We start from the raw sequence: 22,947 nt of genomic DNA, 5'->3' as shown, positions 1-22,947 counted from the left end.
GTCACTGAGGTGCTGGATTAAGCATTGTTTCTAGCTATATGAATTGACATTAAATTCTAGATTGCAGTGTGTTGAATAATTTAGAAGGTGTTTTTATTTGCACAGAAGAGTAATATAATTCAAAAAACATTTCTGCATCACGAGTTTCACTAATGTCCACATGAGCACTACCGGCACTGGTGTTAAGGAGGAGCATGCAGCCCAAAAAAGGTGACAAAAGATGCTCTTCCACCATTGCTTCATATCTTCACAACAGCTCTCCTTTCAGAATGCACCACTTTTCTTTGAAAGGCCTGCACAAATATGTGTGTGTGTATGTATATATATATATATATATATATATATAATATATATATATATACAAATATATACACACACACACACTGTTCTCTTGTTGTCTTATAAGGCCAGTTCTAAATTTATCATTTTATTGCTTTTTATTCCCCTTGCGATGCTCAGCTACATTGAAAATGAGGATTCTCTTCAATGTAAACTTGAGCATAAATAAAGAACATATATGATGAAGTTCTTAACAATGTTTCACAAAATAAAATCAGATAACCTTTTTGAATATCTCAGTGGTACGAGTGGATCAGACACAGCAGTGCTGCTGAAACCAAAAATACCCAGTAAACAGCATCCTGTGGGCAGCGCCTGAGCACTGATGAAGGACTAGAGGATGACCAACACAAACTGTGAATCAACAGAGGATCTATTGTCACAGAATTTGCATCTACAAGGTGGACGAACAAGGTAGGTGTGTCTAACAGAGTGGACACAGTGTTTAAAAACTCCAGCAGCACTGCTGTATCTGATCTACTCATACCAGCGCAACACACACTAACATGCCACTACCATGTCAGTGTCACTGCAGTGCTAAGAATGATCCACCACTCAAATAATACCTGCTCTGTGGTGGTCCTGTGGGGGTCCTGGCCATTGAAGAACAGGGTAAATTGTGCAGAGAAACAGATGGACTACAGTCTGTAATTGTAAAACTACAAAGTGCTCCTGTAAGGTAAGTGGAACTGATAAAATGGACACTGAGTGTAGAAACAAGATGATGGTTTTAATGAAGTGGCCAGTCAGTTTTTATTATTAAATGAAAACACAGTAATAATAACATCCTGATTTGCTTTCAGATGTTCAATTTTTTGAACCAATACACATTAACAAACAAATAATACCCAATTAAGCCATCACTGCCTCAACTGACAATGAACAGATTTTAATTAAATATGTAAAGCAGTGGTTTTCAACTTGTGGGTTGCAGCCCCTCAGTGGGCCATTGGTGGTACTGCTAGGGGGACATTGGCAATACGTTTTGTTTTTTGTTTTAAACCACAAAAAATCTTTACAACTTAGAAATTTAACCAAATGTTCTTTGGTTAACTTCATATTTTTATCGAACTCACTGATTGTTCTGGCACAATTCTAGCTGGTTATGTTTATAATTTCAGTTCAAGTCAATGTAAAATGTTTCACTTTTCAGTCATATAGAACTCTTCCATCATTAATATATGGTAAACAAGGTCTTTCAAAAGGAAAGATCCTGAGGCTAGGCCAATTACAAGTGGCCACCATATCTCAGATCAAGAAAACTGAGAAAACCAAGCATAAAGCAAAATGAAGAAAATACAGCAATAGTAGTACGTGCAAAAATCTAGCAGTGAGTAGGATAGGCTGGGCTTTATATGCGTGAGATCTGAAAATGTGCAACTACTGCTCTGTGCTGTTTGCTCAGAGATCTTTTCAAATTAAGCTTTGAAACCCAATAATTTACACCATCACTTGCAGACTAAACATAGTGAATATATCATTGAATTGAGCCAGAACTCCTTTTGCAACTTACTTCTCTTCAGCCTGACATCCAGCACAGTATGTAGGCAGTAGGTGCCAAATAACATCAGCCACTTTGTTAGATGAGTCAAAGAAAAGATCGAATTGGTAAAATCTTCTTGTGGACTGTGGAAGCTTTTGTGGTTATTTGTGTGGGCCGTACATTGCAGAAGGTTTGGAACCCCTGATGTGGAGAGAAGACTGTTTTATCCTGTTTGCAGCTACTGCTGACATTCAATAATGATAGAAAAAAGTAAATTTCAGTTACCTCAGACAGAGGCATACATAGACTCTGGAACAGTGGAAACGTGTTCTCTGCAGTGATGAGTCACACTTCACTATCTGGCAGTCCAACAGAGGAAATCTGAGTTTGGTGGATACCAAACCTGCCGAAATGCATTGTGCCAGCAGCAAAGTTCGTGGAGGAGGGATAATGATCTGGAGCTGTTTTTCAGGGTTTGTGCTCAGCCCCTTAGTTCTAGTGAAGGGCGATATTAATGCTACAATATACAAAGACATTTTTGACAATTATATGCTTCCAATTTTGTGGCAACAGTCTGGGGAAGGCCCTTTACTGTTCCAACATGACTGTGGTCCTTTACACAAAGCAAGCTCCATAAAGACATATTTTGATGAGTTTGCAGTGGACAAACTCCAGTGGCCATTGAACATCTTTGGGATGAAATGGTTGCGAGCCTTCTCATCAAAAATGCTCTTTTGCCTAGATGGGCACAAATGTCCACACACACTCTTGTGGAAAGCCGTCTTAGAAGAGTGGAGGCTGTTACAGCTGCAAAGCAGGATGGCCATGGTTTTGGAGTGGAATGTCCAACAAGCTCATATAGATGTGATGGTCTTCAGGTATTCTCACACTTCTGGCCATATAGTGTAAGTGTAAACTGGAAACTCGATGTATAACTAGCTTATCAAAGGGTGTCCATCTGTCTCTTTTATGTAAAATTTGGAAATATGCATAAAATAACTGAAAAGAAAAGGAAACATTTTGAAAAAAATGCCTGAAATACTACAAAAGAAGGAAAGAAAGTCATGTGACACTACATCGTCTCAGAATTGCTAGCAGGGGTTTGGGTGGAGGATGGTGAAATGGGACAGTAACTTCGGCTCTCATTAAATGGGCCACTGTTTACTCTGCCCGGCATCTCTGAACTATTAGGGCTACAGCCTTGTACAGCTGACAGTGGGACTGGCAAAACTGCTCCACAGAGAACTTATAAAGTTTTCAATCCATTAATTGTATATGCCAAGCACAGTGAGCTTATACGGCGCAAGCATGTGATGACATCTTTTGGAGTTTGCACAAAACAGTGGTTGATGAAAACACTTCAATTTGCATTTTCTTTTACTGACTTTTCGCTAACATTTTGCGAAACATTTGAATAGAAACCCTGCTTATGTCTGAACTTATGTGTCTCTGGTGCAACAGTGTTCCATAAATGTCATACAATTCCATAACATGTCCAGTACATGCTTGATTATTCATGTTAATTGTCTGCAGTTGACTGTGGCCTTATGTCTTATTACATGACATATAGCGTGTAGGCCTCATATGTAAAGTTGGATGGATGGCGTGCAACTTCGAAAGCAAGACTAGGCAAAACTGAGCGTGAGTGTGTTTGTGTGTATAGACTCAGACAGACAGAATGGACTGGTGATGCGCTCAGACAGGCGACTGCTGACGACAGCCACAGGGCGTCTGCCTGTCTCTCTCCATTCAGATCACCTCCCCCACCCACTGCCCCTCTCGTCTCATCAATGCCTTCTCCTTTACAGCCTGTCAGCCAGGCCACACTCAGCTCTGCTTTGACTGCTTTCAGACTCAAGAAACACACGCTGAGTCACGTGAACAAAACTACAAAAAGTGCTGATCCAGGATCCTTTTTTTGCCTTTCAAACTCAGAGTATTACATGGACAGATGGTAGATGATGATAGATAGGTATAAACATAAAATACCGAAAGCTAAGCTATTTCAAAGTTTCAAGTTCTTGACTGTATGCAGCTCCAGATGTACATATAAGTGTTCAATGCATTTTCTATTCTTCCAGCGTCAAAGAAAGGATGGGCAGGTTCAGCTTCAGAGGACCATTGTACTGCATTTAGTGTTTTCATTGCTCTACCAGGTTCAACTCACAGAAGGCTTGGAAATGATCTGATGACAATAATTAGGTGTATTAGAGAAAGGAAAAATTGCGCAGTCTTGTGGCCTACTAAGGACTAGAACTGGGACTTAATTAGTTCTTCAGTTTTAAATGAAGCCCCTGGTTGAGTGGCGAAACTTAAGTCTCCCAAGCCACCTATCTGAGATCTTTACCAGGCTATTGAGAAGTACTTTTCTTCCTTTTTGCCCTTCTGCATGGGATTAGAAGGAATCTTTGCACAATGTAAATGTCAACTGGTGTTTTCAAATGGTGTAAAACAACAAAAAATGTAAAACAAATTGAGGTTTATGATGTTTTGACAGGACAAAAACAATAAACATTGGGCTGGCTCTAGACTATAGGAGTATGCAGGAGTATATTTTACCTTGGAGGTTCCCTTCCTCCCAGATGAACCTGGTTTAGCTTAGTATCACATTAAGTAAAATGGCATCAAAGCAGAGCTATATTTGAAATCGCTTTGCACAAAACATGAAAAAGTGGTACAATGTAGGTTGTAAGAGTTTTCATTAAATGTGTTAAATCACATAAACAAACAAACCACTAAATCATACTGAGGTACACGTTGTCTTTTATGATAACTGCATGCAATAAGTAAATGTTTTTATTTTTCAATGCCAAGCATTGACCTGTCCTGTAACTCACTCACACAAGTTTAGCAGCCTGAAGTTTCTCCACAAGGGAGCGCTGTTAGCTCTCAAGTAGTTTTGTGTCAATTACTGAAAGAGAAAACTCATCAGGATACCACAAATGTAATTAGTAGTGACATAATGAGAGACTGTATGCATTTCTTTATGTATTACTGTAGAAAGTATTATATCACTGGCATCACTGGCATCACTGGCTTCAGTTGCAGTTCATTTTTCTCTTAGTGCAGGACAATGAAGGATGTAATGTGATGCTCAGACATGATAAGAACTGTGCTTTACAGCAAAGGCCTGGTGAGGCGGTTGATGTAAAATATTGCAGAGAAACTGAATCAGGCTGAGTAACATGACTAATACAGCAGTGTAATTGCATTACATGCAGCTCTTTTTGTTTTGATTGTGTGTATTTTACCGTTTTGCTAGTTCCCACTCTGTAGTCACCATCAGGGTGCAGAGTCTTTTGCTACATTGGCCTGTTAGATCTCTTCATATTTTAAGAGGATGAAATCTTGAATCAGTGACATTGACTGGCCTCAGGACCAGTGAAAACCAACCAACGTATCCAATAAGAAAGTTAATGCTCATTTTCTGTTTCCATCTATGCAGAGCAATTATGTGAACGCCTCCAGCAATGTTGAGGCCACTATGCAATCGCCTACTCGGCCTATAACTGGCACTGGACCTCAATATACCTTCACGTTTTAAATTGGCACACATCAGATTAAAACCCCTAATGCTTGCCTACGAAGCCAAAAACAGACCATCCCCTCCCTACCTAATGGCAATGGTCAAAACTCGAACTGTACCTTGAGCCCTTTGAGCTTCATGTACAGCTCGGCTTGACCCACCATCCTTCAAGACGAGTTGAAGACAAGCATCAAGACTTTTCTCTGTCCTGGCACCCAGGTGGTGGATTGAACTCCCACTGGCTATCCGAATAGCAGAGTCTTCAAATGCAGGTATCAACATGCGCTTTTGTTTCTAGCCGTATCTGAGCTCAGGACTGGCTTTCTCCCTAACCTATTTGTAACTAGCAAAGATACTTTCTCTGGGTAGACAACAAAGCCCTTTTTGTAAGTTGCTCTGGATAAGAGCGTCTGCTAAATGCTGTAAATGTGACTCCAGTAGGACTGCTGTATTTGATCCATTCATACATGTGCAGCACCCAGTGCTAACATCCAACTACCATGTCAGTGTCACTACTGTGCAAGAATGATCTAACACCCAAATAATACCTGCTCTGTGGTGGTTCTGACCACTGATGAACGGGGTAAAGGAGGGGTAACAAGTTATGCACCTATGTGGTAAGCAAACATAAGAAAATGGACAATAATGGACAATAAGTATAGGAAGATATACCTAATAAAGTGTCCAGTAAGTGTATAACCAACCTACTGTATGTGTTCCAAACTGCAGTGTTCAAATGGTGTAATCAATTCAATGTGATTTTCAATTAGTTATTATTATTTACATATTATAATAAATCAGCCTTTATTTTCACTCGGAAACACATTGAGGGTGAGCCTCATTTTCGATGCAGCCGAGCATTTACAGCATAAAGGGATTGAAAAAGAAATTAAATTGGAACTCAGATTAACCTAAAATTAACAGAACAATTTAATCTATTGTTAAATGTTAAATGGGAAAAAAATTAAGAGAACAATTAAGATTTAATTTAAAGGGAAACAATAAAATAAAACCAAGATAATACACCAATTAATAAAGTTTCAACACCAAAGGATAAATAAGGCAAACTCAAATTTAAACAGTTAAGTAAAAGGATGATAGAAAGTAATAATATATGAATAAATAATAAATAAAAACATTAATAGGATCAAATTAAGATTTTAATCAGCCAAATAAACCAAACTAAAATAAAATAAAATAATTACATTACTACTAATGATACTATTATTTTTTGTTTGCTTTTTTAATGACACTGCTATGGCAGATATTGTCCCAAAAGAGCTTTATAGCTGCATCTAGCCCCCTAATCAGTAAGCTGAGGGCAGCAGTGGCAGGACACATTCTCTTAGCATGAGGAAGAAACAGTGAGAGGAACCAGAACTCAAAAATCCCATCATCCTCTGCGACACACCACATAGTGGAGTTACAGTCATTGATGAAATTTGTATGAGTGGGATTAAACAGGTTCTCTGAAAGATTCATAAGACACTGCAGAATTTAGAAAGTAACATAAAGTATCACCCTTAGTTATTAGTCATACTTTCAAAGGGCTAATCCTTAGTCTCAAACCTCAGTGACATAGTTCTTGAACCAGTTGAAACTAATCTGATTTAAAATGTATTTAGCGGTAGTGAAGGGCAACAGAAGCTCAGTAAGATGTACTGGTTATTATCAAGAGAGTGTGCTATTTTATTGAGAACAAGTGTTTTCCTTGCTCCAACACAGCTGATTGAGCTTAGCAGCTAATTATCAAGCTTATAAGGTATGATAGAACTGGAATACATTAGCCTAAACTGCTGCCCTTCAGTAATGGAATTGGAGAAAAGCAACACCATCTGAACAGTGAATCAGTCAGCTGAAAGGTATATGTGTTCTGCTCAATGGTTTGTGAGACTCTACTATGCTGGCAAACAGAATTGCTTAAAATGAGTCTGTTGAGACTGAGCTTTCTATGAATATTATTTATGAATTAATCATTTTGAATGCTGTGATGGAATAGATGATAATAGTACAATGTCTGGATAAATTACACATATATATCAACACCTACAATGCATATGAGTCACTCCACCTTAGTCTCATAGCATGTTATGACATCATTAAAGAGGAAAGGCAGACAATCTAATGAATCAGACAAACGAGTGGGCACACAGTTTTCAGCCACAGCCATCCGCCAGTTCATATACATACTAGCCTACATGCAAGACATTCCACAACTGAAGACACTGCACCCAGGTTTAGAGGTTTAACTGTATTTCTGCTACTCATTGTTCATTATTTATAAGCTATAATGAGATAAACAAGGTGGCTGGATAGTGAGAAAATGTAAACAGACAAAAGTCTTTGTCTTAAATGTGATAACCATGACAGTCTATATACTACAAACGATGCTAACATTAGCTAAGTAACTAAAATTAACAGCCTGTCACTGGTTCTCACTGCTGACCTGCTCTGATATCTCCTCCTCCTCCTCAACTAGCTTTTTTATACCTTGGTTTTCTGCAGTTTTTGTCGTTGCTGTTCACATAATTTATGACCAGCTGGACCTGACTGACCCTATTGTGCTACTTTGACAAGGCTGCTGTAATGAAGTGACCTGATGCACTAAAATGCCATTGTCCTTCATCAATTAGTCTAATCACTAATTCAAAGGGCTATAACATTACTGGCTAATGCACAATGCTATTCCAATGATCTGGGATGTGAGTGAGGGAGCTGCTTTGTGCATATTAGTGTTGTAGAAATAGTATGATTTGTCATCGGTTTGACTCACATATGTTTCTAAGTGGAGCCAAAAGGAGGCAGCGATCATGTGACATCAAAGCAGAGCTAATTTAGTATAAATAATGCAAATGTGAAAGCAGCCAGTCTGTTTATGCTGAGGTTCGTTAATCAGCATGTTCAGTTCAGGCTTTTCACATCAGTAGATGACACATAACATCTTAACATCTGCCAAACGTCTGTCTGCTCCACTGTAACATGGCTTTCATTCCCAACTGATGATCTGAGTTTCAGGCCTCTGAGACATTCCTTTAACGTCTTCATATCTTTATCCTGGTTGTAACCCACGTCTAAGGTGCTGTGGGTCATAATGGGAAATTTCCACTCATGCATGTAACTCTGATGAAAGAGATATTGTTGTTGTCACAAGAAAACTTTGTAAAAACTGTTTTTTATGTTTTTACAACATTCTTCCCGCTGCCCTTTACATTATGTGAACATTTCATAATGAATGGACCAAAATGAATGGTTCTAAATTACTTTTAATAGTTTTTTTTAGGTTACATTCACTGTAAAAACAAAAAAGAAAAAGATATCATTGCATGTAAAAATCTTCTTAAATCTACACAATATATATATAATATTTCTCCTTCTGAGATTGCCATGAGAATAAGATTATTCACTTATTTTTGTTTTTTACTAATTTTAAGCAATTTTATTTATATAATAAATTGTCTTAACCTACTGGTAGATAGTTTTGCTTAATTCAAGACATAATGAATCTGACGTAGACTTTTTTCAAGAACAAATTTAAGAAAAAAACTTTTCTAAAGATTCATCTTATAACAGGTAGTACACACAAACTCTCTTACTGGGTCAATGTTCATTAAAAATATAAGTTAACATATTTCAGCTGGAGAAGTGTTTGTCCACTTGAGTTTTTACTTCACTGATGTTCCACTGCCAGTAGTAACAGCTTGGAGTGTTCTGGGAGATATGGGAGTGTACAAAATCACAGAAACACCACATGAAATACTCATTCTCATTGGCCATTTTATCAGAAACACCTATGATGTAGTGAGTATTTCTGTTATTTGTACACTCCCTATGTGTTGTGTGCAAAACAACTCTCCTCAAATTAAATGGTTTGTTTTGTGTTGTAAGTGAAAACAAGTTCACACATCCTCTACAGGCCATGTGTGAAACACAGCTTCATTTTTATTAAATATTAGCCCACTGACAACACTCCCCCTACAACAATCTGTAGGAAAGCGGTTACACCACAAAAAGGAAAGATAGCAGGTGTCTAGTTCATAGTTCAAGCAAATAAGCAGCTTTAAAAAATGTACCTCCCAGGTACATTTGAAGAGGTTTAGCTGTTATCTGTAGCTAATGTAGCCTATTGTTTTATGCAAACAATTTGTTTTATTTAAAATGATTTTTGAATAGTATTCAAGTATTCATGTAATATTTTAATAATTTCCTTTGTTTGTTTTGGCATATTTTTGTATCAAAATGTTACTAAAGAATGAAATAAAAACATAGGCATTGTCTGGCCCATGGATTTGTTGTGATTTTTTAACATGGCCGTTTTAGTGGTTGGGCTTGACACCCCTGCTCTACAGGGAATAAACTTAAACATGGAATTTTTGTACTCAATTTGGTGTGTAACATATTGGAAAAAATACAACATTAAATATAGATTGTGCCGTAATTTACACACAGGCCACAATTTGTATTGTTTTTTCCAGTACATTAAATTCAGCAAATAAACAGTAACTGTACATTAAAGTGTGCAGAAGCATGTTCTCTGTTGAGGATGTGTAACTTATTATCACTTCGAAAATCAACAAAGCATATAGCTTGACCAGGGGCGCCCAAACTTTTGCGTAAGTACTTTCACGTCAGCATCTGTACCTGCCATATTTTTTATTGTAAACTTTGTACAATTTGTCTTTGCAAAGCTGGTTTGAGTGCCATAAGGGGAGCATTCTGACTTACATTAATCACAGTAGAATGCTTTTCTAGTGGGGATGGATCTGACAGCAGGAGTCACTCTCTCCCTGTTGTCAGGTGGTGGTTAAGTAGCGTGTAGAGTCACATTCACACATCATAGTCATCACTCCAAGATTAAATGTAAGGGTGTGAAATGCCTCACATCTACAATGAGGCAGACATGAAGAGACTTGCAACAGCAGGGATTTGGGGGTGACTGAACTGAGTTAAATGCATTAAAATGCTCAAAACAATGCTCTAAAGCACAGGGGTGCACAAGTCTGGCCCTAGAGGGCTGGTGTCCAGCACAGTTTGGTGATTTACCTGCTCAAACAAACCTGATTACACTTAACTGTTAATTACCTGGTTAATAAGTGTGTTTGAGTAGGGAAACCACCAAACTCTGCTGGACACCGGCCCTCCAGGACTGGAGGTCTGCACCCCTGCTCTAAAGGCAGGGCTCTCAGTCCTGGTCCTGGATTATGACCGCACATTCTGGAGGTTCCTCTGCTCCCAGCACACCTGATATAATTACTGAACTACATGCAGGACAGCAGCACTCCAGAGCCTGGATTGAGAACCACTGTTGGAAGAGATAACCAAGGGATTTAAATTGCTACTCATATCAAAACCTTGTAAATCTATTAAAAAATGCCGGCAACACTTTATACTGTCTGATCATTTTATGAAGAACTAAGTCACTTGTAATGATACTTCCCACATTGTTGATGTTACATTAATGTATGTTAAACTTAAGGTACATTCACATACATTCAAATGAACAACGTTTGTTGCGTAAGTTGCCATTTCAGAGATAAAAAGCTTTTGTTCTGACAGCAACAAAGTCTCTCTGAAACCCTTTGCTTTTATCAGTGAGTCTTTGCAGAAATGCCGCAGAGGCCTTCGGAGAGTGCTTTTGTATTCATGGTGGAGTATTTGATTTGTAAAAGGTTACCCAATACAGGAATTTCATTTGTCAATTTCTGGGGATTCAATTTTTTCCTCACAAGCCTTCTGATTCTCCTGCTCCCAGTCTTTTCACTAAAGGAATCTTTTTACGTTTTCTTATCTCAAAGACAGAGTGATATTATCACTACTTCATATCTTGCTCCTGGAATTACACTGAGGCAAATGTCTGCCACCACGAACAGACTTTGTGAGCAGGTTTCTGATTGGTCAGGTAGATGGCTGGTGATGTTGCTGATGCTGCAATGCACACCTGTGACCATTCATCCCAGCCCTCAATACTGTAAGATGGCCATCTTACTGCTTATTATGTAACTTGTAGCCTGAAAAGGTCTACCAGTGGTGATTTACATGGTCAGAAATTCTCATTATATTCTATGGGCTCCAAGGCTACGTTACATAGTCAGTGGAGGTGCTGGAGTGAAAATGTAATTTAGTAATTCTGTAGGTCAAATGTGTCCAGCAAACTGGCCCTAAATGTTAAAAGATCAGCAAGTGTGAAATACTGTAACTACCTTGTGTAACTTTACCCAACCTTACCCAAAACCTAATCCTAACCTGGCCCTAATCCTAACCCTAAACTTAACCCTAAAACAAAACCTAATCCTAACCCTTATGTATTTTTGACATGTTACTGAGAGCCTGTTGAGTGTTTGTTTAATCTAAAAAGGACCACTCAAAATAAAGTGTCACATACAAAAGCACAAAGTAAATGACTATGTATGAGAACTTATTTATAAACCTACATCTTTTCTACCAGTAGCAGCTCCGAATTCATAATAGAATTAACATTCACAAGCCTTTAATCACAGTCTATTTTTACCTGGTATAACATGGTCATGTCTGTGGCTGCTGGATAAACGCTCAACACAGTGGTACTCAGCTGTGGTATCTGCAGAAATGGTCACTAACAAACGAAACCCAATGATTTAATGTTCAGAATATGAATGTGACCAATCAAACTGTGCTACAAGTGTCAACACTCCTGGGTGATATGTGATGAAGAATAAAACTCCACAGGTCAGAAGAGCATGATGAGCCCTGGATCGCATTGCTAGCCTTCAGGGAACCAGAGATTGTACAAAGTATACATTTGTATCCAAGATGCCCATCCGTGTTGGAGCTCTGGAGAGCCAGTGAAATTTAGAGTGCCATAACTGTGGAAAAAACAGTAACCTTTACGAGTTCAAACTTTACAGGGTTATAGCGCGTTATGCTCCCTTTCCAACAACATGACTTTTATTGTAGTCTTTGGGAAACCAGAGATAACAATGTTCAATATCTGATCTTTGAAGCACTGTAGATTGGCAGAGAAATGTCAGAACAAAGCCAAAGTCCAGAGGTCATTACAGTGTGACATGCCCTTTCCAACAGGCCCTGGATCCTGGCCTTCAGGGAACTGGAGATACAGACCCCAAAATCACCAGGTTCCTCACCGGCGTCCATGTTGTTATTGTCATAATCATGTGATGAGCGACTAGTTGACATCAAGCTTGAAGCGTCATCAGCAAGCAATGAAACTGACAAGTCGACCAGTCAGTCTAACCCCTAGTAGATATACGCATAGTCATCATTAGAGGTCAGTATCCAGTCATTGGATTTTTCATACGTGGCCACCAATATTTGGGATCGTTTATTTGTTTTTCCTTTTTTTCCCAAATTTCCCCCCGTTTTAGTCATTGCCAATTCCACCTGCTTCTTAGGCTAGCATTATGAGGACCAGTGCATTTACCCATATCCTCCCCTTCAGCCTCTAGAGGAGAAAGAGAGCCATCCTTTCCACTCAGAATAAGCGAGGCCAGTTTTGCACTCTTGGATGGCTTTGGCATCACTTTAGATGCCACTAGCAGATGGAAAGTCACTAATGCCACCTCAAGTTTGTCTCTTGTGGGTGTATTCAAGGCCACTGTTCTTGTCTCCTGTGGGCATGTCCAGCACCTGACAAGAAAATGTAAAAAATATGTACTTTATATATACTGCCATTTTGTTACGAGAATTAACTGTGGTTATAAGTTTACAAGTTTTCTTCCATCTTTTGCCTAATGCCACTGGGAATAAGAACAAATTGCCGGAAGAACAAAACCTTCAGACAATAGATGCTAGAGATGTCTGTGTCTACGATTGTACAATTGTTGTAGGAATCTGTTGGAGCTAAACATTTAGATCATTGTATCACTGGGTCATACTTGCATGTCTCAACTCGATTTATCAATGCTGCCCTGTCTAAATTGTAACTATAAATCACCTACTTCACCTACTTCTATAGGTCACCTGCTAATGTGAATATACAGTATGTCAGAGTAACACAAAGAGATTTATTCAGAGTGCCTTTATCAGGAGATACTGGATCTCACAGAATGCCTCTCTGCCAGACGGTTAGAACTATCTGTGATATCATTATGAATAGAATATGCCAATCACAATTGGAATGTCAGTCATTTTCTCTATATCTCATTTAAATTATTCATGTAAACATAAAGAATTTGATTTGTTCCAACTTGTCTGCAAACATCAGAAAAACTAAAAAAAAGGATCATATTATATTTTATCAACATTGCCTACCCCTACAGCCCTGTTTATAACTGTTGTTATAATTCTAGCTCTGGGTGCAGTTTCCCCCCAGAATGTCCTCATGTGGAGATCAGAGATCACATGTTTACCACGCATCCACTGGTCATGCAGTAGGGAACTGATAAGCATTCCACTCTCCACAGTTCAAGTACGGAGTAGCCTCATGCTGATTACTTTATGATGTCTTAGAGGTCAGTAAACCAGTGCAACAAATAACCTCTGAGGGCCTTGGTGGTGCTCCATTACGCACCTGTATGACACTGTAATGACATAGTGCAGCAATAGGGATTGTTCAATGGGCAGCTTGCAAACAGTGGTTACGTCCATCAGGTGACGTTTGCTAGGACTTTGATGTGTTTAATCCTAGCAGGACTGACGCAGAAAAGTCACATCTGGATATTCTGTCATTCTGTGGCCAGTGACTCACTGACTTAGTGTAAATTATATTTCGGCCCAGCAAGCCTTAAGATTTAGGACATGTGTGAAAGCACAGAGTAAGAGCACTGATAACCTTAACTACAGGCAAATGTCAACAGAGTATACAAACCCTGCAGTGAAAAATCCTCCACGTATATTTCTACTTGAGTCAAAGCACACAAGTACTTGCATTTAAATGTAGCAAGTATCAAAAGTGATTTACATTTTTTTTTATTGTTAACAATTTTATTGTTGCCTATTTTTTGTCGTGGCCAACTCCCACCTGCTAGTTAAGTCTCCCCCTATCAAATGAGCCAACTAAGATGAGAGGGTAAAGGCTAGCACAAGCTTCGTTCCACAGAGTCATGTGAGGCAATGCCACTGAACAGCTCAACACACCTGGAGGAGAATGCTAATTTTGCTAAGTTGGCTAGCATCATGCAAGTGATGGGGAGAGGGCCAACAGTTAGGTGTTACATTATTTCGTTATATAATGATCTTTACAAAAGAGCCAAAATATCATGAAAAACAGAATCTTCTTACCTTTTGAAAAAAGGGTTTAATGTAGTGCGTAAACACTGTTCAGGTTTCAAAATAAACTATAGAGTCCATATATAAAAATGACGGTAACACTTTCTATGAATGTCGCATTTGTAAGCATTTATAAAAACATTTATAACATGTTATAATGTATTCATAAGGCATTATAAACATGGTTATAAATATTTAGAAAAAATTACACTGAATTACACTTTATAGCCATGTTTATTATACATTATGAATTGTTAATATAATGCATTATAAATAGTGTTAATAACATGTTATAATGTCAGTGCCAAAGAAGTCAGTCCCAGCTTGGAGAGCGTAAAAACAAATACCAAGCTAACGGAGGTGTACATTACCTTTCCCACATTGGGTAAAACACTGATGGCAGCCCTAGTTTAAAATCTGACATTTGAGGCCTGTAATGTGCTTTATTGTGTATGTTTTACTGTTTCAGTAAATCCTTCAGTAATACTTGTAGCCTCACTCTTAACACTGGAGGAGGCTTTAGTGCAGTATGCTTCACTTTACTTAGAGCTGACAAATACGACTTATGAGCTCTTATAATTTGTTATGATCAGTACTTATAATGTATTATGTTAACAATTCATCATGCATAATAAACATGGCTATAATGTATAGTGCATTTTTATAAATATTTATAGCTATGTTTATAATGTCTTATGAATGCATTATAACATGTTATGAATGTGTTTATAGATGCTTACAAAGGTGACATTCATAGAAAGTTTTACCAAAACAACCTGCAAAACCAGTTTTGAATTCCCTGTTTTTGTAATTTGTAATTTTTTTCTTAAATTTGTTCTTGAGAAAGGTCCTAAGAAAAAGTGTACGCCAGATTCATGATGTGTTCTTGAACCGCAGAATTGTTCACACCTATGTGTTCTTGAGTGTGTGTAGATTCTCTTCGTACCTAAGAACAAATCCCAAATAAGAAAACACTGGTGAATTGGTGTCAGAATCTTTGTGAAAACTGCTTAAGTGGGTTTGAAGAAGAAACTTCTTACGAACAGTAGGAGAATGAGGCCCTATGCATTTACCCATATCTTCCCCTTCAGCCTCCATTAGTTTAGCCCAGCCAATCAGAAAAGAGCTCATTTACATACATCAGCCTTAAAGGCAAAACAACAAAGACAGCCTGTTCAATTCTAGAGAATAAAGAGACGCTGAGAAATAGATATGTAAAAATTTATTACGCCTGTTTCAGGCACATAAACTCACACAAATGTCATTAGTGGACCTCATTGTAAGAAAAATGTAAGATATGGTCCATTTAAGGTGACCTGTGTGGCTGCAGACTTGTAAAACAGAGTTTTAAAAAGTAGATGAATGTTTTTTAACTTTAACGTTCAAGGTTATGGCTGTATAACTACAACTGCTGTGTACAAACAACTTCAAACAAATTAGCCAATTAAAAGATGTGCTGCAATATGACTGATTTAATGTGAAAGGTTTTTTTTTCACATTTTTCAGATATTTTAGATCATCTAGTTTTCTCCCACTTCAGAATACTGACACATAAAATACTAGAGAAAACCTCAAATACTAAAAGTATAGTAACAAATAAAAAAAATCACTGTCCACCTAACTATAAGAATTCAGCCTCAGCATTTGACAATAATTAATAACATTTAATTATTAAATACAAGTGAATAAGTGAAGGTGAGTCTGCTTTAATTGAATTCATTCTACTCAGTTCTCAATATTACTGCCCAGCATAACATTCAGTGTATATCCAAAACAGGGAATTTTAAGGGAAATATTTTATACTTGAAATTTATTGTATTTATTGAACATGTATAATTTATTATGTTATTAGAGCTTTATGAAGGAATAAATATGTGTCTCAGCTTTCAATATATCAAAAATAATATATACATATTCAGATATATATAGTCAAAACAGTCTCTGTCTTACAATGGAAAAACTAAACGTGTGTTTTGGCTGTTGACACAACTAAGTGTTGTATTCATAGAAACAGTTCAGTAAAAAATCTAATTTTTCACTTCAGCCAAGACTTGTACAGTGTCAAAATTTAGCTTTTTTAGTTTAGCACTGGAGCTACGAGGCAAATGCTGCTGACAAACACTACTCAAAACAGGTGTGTCAAAAGGGATTTATAAAAAAAACGTGCAAGGATATCTCCTTAAAAATCATAAAATCCCCAAAGTTGTGTCTATCGTAACGTAAGATAGATATTACATGGTTTTCTTACGTGTAGGTAAAACTAAAAAAGCGAACTACAGAGAAGCAAAGAAGAAATTGAAGTACATGTCTTGGCTGACCGACTACATCTGGGGTCGGGAAAATTGTATACATTTGATTTTTTGCTGAACTATTACTTTTTTTAATCTACAGTGCTGAATGAAATCTTGCAGCGTTCATTTGTATCTAGCTGGACTTAAACAAACATTGTAGATGTTTATTCAGCCCTGAGAATGCTTGTGCATTTACACAGGACAATTACACTGAATCATCTGAATGGGAGAGAGACCTAACAAAACAAGGGAAAAATCAGAGACACATTAACCTCATTTCAGTGGACCCAAATTGTTTATCATTCAAATCACAGAACAGACCCTTAAGACACAAAATACCTTGGCCAAACTTCAAGGCAATTACTTTAGAACTCAGTCTGTCTCCATGTATTTATGCAAAAACAACATTAGCATATCCTTCAGACGAGATCATTAAATTAAGATGATCTAACGCAATAATCTGAACCCCTGTACTTTATCTGTGGAGAGAGAAGTACATTGCAGTCTAATGTTGTCCTCCTCTCTCTCAAGGACACCACTCTGCAGAAGCTAAATCTACTCATCCAGCAATTCAGAGATAGCAGGAGGACTCCAGTGTGTCGGGCACAAGCAATTGAGCTGCTGTGGAATATATTTTTTTCCACTGCTCCATTGTTTGATCGTATTTTTGGCCTATTTTACATATATATTAAGGTCAAGTGGAGTCTTATAAAAGCAGTTGGCAATGACAGTGCAGTACTGGTGATACGTACAACGGAGATGAGTCTACAAAGAGATGACAGCTAATATACTCATAAAGGATGAAATAAGCATAAATAAAGTCTCTTTGTGAGAGCTGGTCTTTACAAAATCTCTCTCTCTCTCTCTCTCTCTCTCTCTCTCTCTCTCACACACACACACATATACACATATGTAGGTTTCTATGTCTGTGGGAACTGCTGATGATAAAATGAATGATAGTGATAAACATCAAATGTAGCCAAGAGTTTGAATTACTGCTTGGTTGATTATATTAGCCGATACTGATGTTTCATGGATTTATCAGTATTGGCAAAATATTATTTAGATTATTTAAGATTCTGTGACTTTCTGCTGTTTGTTTAGTTTAAGAAATGACATTCATATTCAACAAATCATGGGTGAACTGTGTTTAACTGAAGTTTTTAAAGTCTGTTTTAACCACACAAAATTATACTGGATGTACAGTACTGTGCAGAAGTCTTAGCCACCTAAGCAAACTGTTTAAAACATGTATCTGGACAATAAGCATGTATTTGTTTGTTACAATGTCATGCAACACTAAAATAAATACACCATTAATGCAATAAAAAAGTATCAAGAATTTCTTGTTTTCCACAACCAGCATACCTGATTAAAGTTAATGAAGCACTGATTAGCCAAACCAGGAACTGGATGATAACTAGAATTAATACTGGGCTGCCATGAGGAGAGGTTTGGAAAGGGTAAAGAGAAAACATAATGGCACACAAAATCATTGCTTATTTTATTAATGTTATTCGTATTTAAGCAAATAATTGCTTACTGACTAGTTAAAATACAACTTTATCAGTCTTTCAAAATATAATTCCGTACAGTACTGTGCAAAAGTCAGAGACCACCTTAATTTTGCTGTCAAAACAGCCATTAAGTATAAGGGGTTCAGAAGACATTTCTGAGAAGATCAGATAAAAGATAACCCACCAGAATAAGGAAAGGGAAGGTAAAAGAAAAATAAATATAAAAGAACAGATCCATTAGTGATAAAAGGCTAATTGGTGAAGGATGACGGCACTTTAGCACAACAGGTCACTTCATTACAACAGCCTTGTCAAAGTAGCAAGGTAATTGGGATCATTCAGGTCCAGCTATCTGATATTCACTCACTGGCCACTTTATTAGGTACACTGTACAGTGCTGTGCGAAAGCTAAGGACCATCCTTCATTTATTTAATTTCCAGTTAACACTGCCAGTAACTACAAAATATTCAACATATATTTTAGGTGATATTTTGTAGGAGAATAGATATAAGATAAGCCAACCTGCAAAAGGTTGAGGAGTTTCCTAAACTGAAGTTTAAAAATGATTACAGATGTAGAGAAAATGGGACTCCTAACAAACGTGGTAGACCACCAGAACTCTCACCAACTGGTAATCAGCTCTTAAAGTCTTGATCTTTGAGGGTGAGGAGAAAATCAAGCTCCACTGTTGCTTTGGATCTAAAAAAATCCACAGGTGTTTCTGTCCATCCTTCCACTGTGAAAAGACAACTCAACAATGAGTTTAAAAAGGTGTGTAGCTGTCAGGAAGCTGATACTGAATAAAGGAAATAAACAAAGAAGAAGAAGCTGCTGGTGTTCTCAGAACAATGGACTGTCCACCCCAGAGTCCAGACCTCAACAACATCGAATGTGAACTGTAATGTGAACTGTAAATGAACTGACAATATATATATATTATTCTTCTGTATAATGTTCTATTAAACAAAAATGAGTAACTTCTACTGGATGGCTGTTTTGACTGGAAATTAAACAAATGAAGGGTGGTCTCAGACTTTTGCACAGTACTGTATGTATCTGGATTTGGTAACACTTTATTTGAAGGCTACCTACATAAGGACGTCATAACACATGCATAAGCATTGAATAATGTATTTATAAAACAATACTTGAGTATCCATGCCAGACCATCCTTCTAAGCTCTATTACTGGGGAATGCTGCTTCATAACATTGTTGTAAATGGAATAACTGTCTACCACTTTAGTTTACAGTCCCTTCTGTCAGTGCAATGCCATTTACTTAATAGAACGTCTTGAGTCATCTTGTGGTTATTAACATAGGCTGGTCATATATACTCAAATGTCGCTTCATAAATATGTTATTCAGAACTTGTGCATTATGTAGTACCTATGTAAGTAGCATACAAATAAAGTGTTACCCTTGATTTTAATCTCCTTACAATCAGTAGTGATATACATTACATTTCATTTGTTTTCATATCAATTAAGTTCTAGTTTGTATCAATTTGAAATATCACATGCAAGGCTTTTATTTTTGTACTTGAGGGAAGAAGATGCTAAATGTTAAATAACTGCCAAGCAAACATGGGTATGAATGTAATGGGTATGAAAAATGTCAAACAAAATGTATTTTATGTTACTGTGAATGTATTAGTGTTGGTGAGCCATTCCTTTAAAGCAGACTTGGAGAGCTCACTATGGCCTCAGGGAGCAAACCAGAGAGATAAAGAATATGGAGGATGAAACAGAATCCATCATGGCTACCATAAAAAACATTATCTTCATATCTGCTAAGTCTTTGGCCTTGTACAGAGTTTACTTTCTGCCTATTTAAAAACACTGCTGCTCACTAAAGCACTCTCACTAGTGTACCACATCAGGAGTAGAAGTCCAGTCCATTCTTTTGGCTCTCATCAGATGAGGGGTTGTCAGACTCATACCCTGGGCTGTGCTGGACAGGAGGTGGGAGGCCATTGTGTCTGGACGTAAAGGGAGGGGGCGCTGTGCTGGACGGCCTGTCAGCTTGGTCCAGACTGTCCAGTGGACGCAGCGTACAAGCCTGGGAGAGGCCTGAGCATCCCAGAACAGCAGGTACAGTGACTGGACTCAGAGATCCGTCTGCCCTGCTGACCCCCATCACCATGCTCTGCAGGTGCTGATTCTCTCTAGCAGCTGCTTCCCACACCACCTCCAGCTCATTCTCTACTGCTCTGAGAATGAAAAAAGAGAGATACAGAAAGAGAAATAGAAAGAAAAACAGAAAAAGTACTGTTAATTCTAACAGTAACAATACTCTATATGTTGAACTATAACCTGCTGCTATACTTTTGAAACAATGCAGGGGAGAGCAGGGATCAAGCTAACATTGGGATAACAAACATGGATATTTTATGTAGTTAAAACAGGTTCAAGTAGAACTTGCCACTTTCTAAAATTACTTAAAGGGGAACTCCACCGGTTATGCAAAATGACTTAATCATTCAATGGTTTATATGTAAACAAAATCATTCAGAGTAATTTGGTGTGAAGTGCACCTTTCTAGAGAAATTTACAGAGTCAAAATTGTTCACCATTATAGTAATAGACACCAGACGTTGTTATGTCTACACTACAAATCACCATTTTATCTGCTATCAAAACCATAAATCTGTTTTCTTTGGGTACTATTTTTTCCTTACAACGCATTTTGTGTTGTTTGGGTAGGCGGCGCTGCATCGCACAGTGTCACTAAAACTCATAGCTTATGTGAGTAACATTCATCAGAGGAGCTGCGATTGATCACAGTTGCATCTTGCTGGTTAACTGCTCAGAATGGTGGTGAACTGCGCTTTGCAAAAATAAATAGTGAAAATACAATTACAAGTACCAGAAATCCTGAAGTTGCAGGTAATTGTTTTGAAGATACACACAAATACCAAAGTCGAACAACTCTGCAAACTTGGGGATTTGCACCACGCCAGTTGACGCTTGGCATTGTGCAGAGTGATCTTAGGCATGTGTGCAGTTGCTCAGCCATGGAAACCCATTTCATGAAGCTCCACATGTGCAGTTCTTGTGCTGGTGTTGGTTCCAGAGGCAGTCTGGAACTCTGGCAGCGAGTGATGCACCAGAGGACATGCTACACACTTGTACTTGCTAGCCCTCTGTCAGTTTGCATGGTCTACTGTTCTGTGGATGAGTTGTTGTTGCTCCTAGATGCTTCCATTTTACAATGATGGCACTTACAGTTGGTTGGGGCAGGGCAGAAATTTCATGAGCTGACTTGTGACAAAGATGGCATCCTATGACAGTGCCACATTTAAAGTCACTGAGCTCTTCAGTAATTCTACTGCCAGTGCCAGTGTCTGTCTATAGAGATTGCAAGGCAATATACTTTTTAGCAATGAGTGTGGCTGAAACACCGCAAAGAGAGAGAGAGAGAGAGAGAGAGAGAGAGAGAGAGAGAGGAATATGAAGAGAGATGTGCAGCCTCAGGAGAAATAAATCAGTAATGGCTTTTATTTAGCTCTTTAATCACACATTTAAGCCTCTGTTGGCTGCAGAGAAGAACATTTATACCCGACAGATACGTCCAAACACATCACTGTACACTCAACACCAAACACTCAGAGTGAAGAAGACAAACACACACACACACAAACACAATGACGCACACTCCAAACTCATAATGCTAAACCTTCGCCTCAACCGCACAGGGTGGAGAGAGAGGGAGGGCAAAGAGAAAGACAGATGAAAGAGAAAGGCAGAGAGAGGGATAAGAGTGCTAATATGCAAAGCTTTTGCAAGCCACAGCTGTGTAACAATAACTGTCATTATCTGCAAATGAGGCGCGGCATGGACGTCATCAGAGAGAGAGAGAGAGAGAGAGAGGGAGAGAGAGAGAGAGAGAGAGAGAGAGAAAGAGAGAGAGAGAGAGAGAGAGAGAGGGAGAGAGAGAGGGGGGAAGAGAGAGAGAGAGAGAGAGAGAGAGAGAGAGATTCCAGCCGATGACTCTTACACCACAATGACTATGTATTCCAAGCTATACAGTCAAGCATGGGTGTAATTATGGCTGAATGGATGAGTGAGTGAGTGAATCAGAGGCAGGTAGGAAGGAAGAAAGAAAAAAGAAAGAAAAAAGGAAGAAGGAAAAAGACTGGGATGTAAATCAGTCTTCAACGGTTTCAAAAGATGAGTTTCATCATATATTAAAATCTCAGTGATTTACACTTTGACCAGATAGGTGGTGTGTCCTTGAGGTGTGTCCCATCTTTTTGCTGAACAAGGACTTATTCTTCATTGTCTTTTCCTTCACCATTGATGTTCCAATGGACATACAACAAAGAACATATTGTGCTTTCTTTAACCAGCAATTTAAATATATTTCTTTTTTTGGTATCACCCATCCCTAATGTAACAGTTTTCAGTACCTTTTTTCATATAACAAACCAAAAGAGGGTGTGGTTTAAACCAGTAAGGAGTGCGAGGAGATGAGAATACTTACAGTCATATGCAAATGTTTTGTTTTATTCTTATTATACTGTATGAAACTGTATTGCAGTTAATTGTATTGTAATGTTGCATCATGACTTGCATCTTTGCATTTTGCA

At 38.0% G+C, this 22,947-nt stretch overlaps 1 protein-coding gene across 1 annotated transcript in view; it reads right to left on the bottom strand.

The window, feature by feature from the left end:
- Positions 1 to 19,464: 19,464 nt before the first annotated feature.
- Positions 19,465 to 22,947, bottom strand: part of cep89 (centrosomal protein 89) — a 177,965-nt gene continuing 174,482 nt past the window's right edge. The window contains exon 20 of the mRNA XM_036584282.1: positions 19,465 to 20,568. Coding sequence (XP_036440175.1) covers positions 20,235 to 20,568 — 334 coding nt within the window. The 3' untranslated portion in view covers positions 19,465 to 20,234. The remainder of the gene's footprint in view (positions 20,569 to 22,947) is intronic.

This window comes from Colossoma macropomum, unplaced genomic scaffold (assembly GCF_904425465.1).
Source record: "Colossoma macropomum unplaced genomic scaffold, Colossoma_macropomum, whole genome shotgun sequence".
In the NCBI taxonomy this organism is placed as follows: Eukaryota; Metazoa; Chordata; class Actinopteri; order Characiformes; family Serrasalmidae; genus Colossoma; species Colossoma macropomum.
The sequence above is the reverse complement of the archived record's forward strand: the minus strand, read 5'-3'. Positions and strand labels throughout refer to the sequence as shown.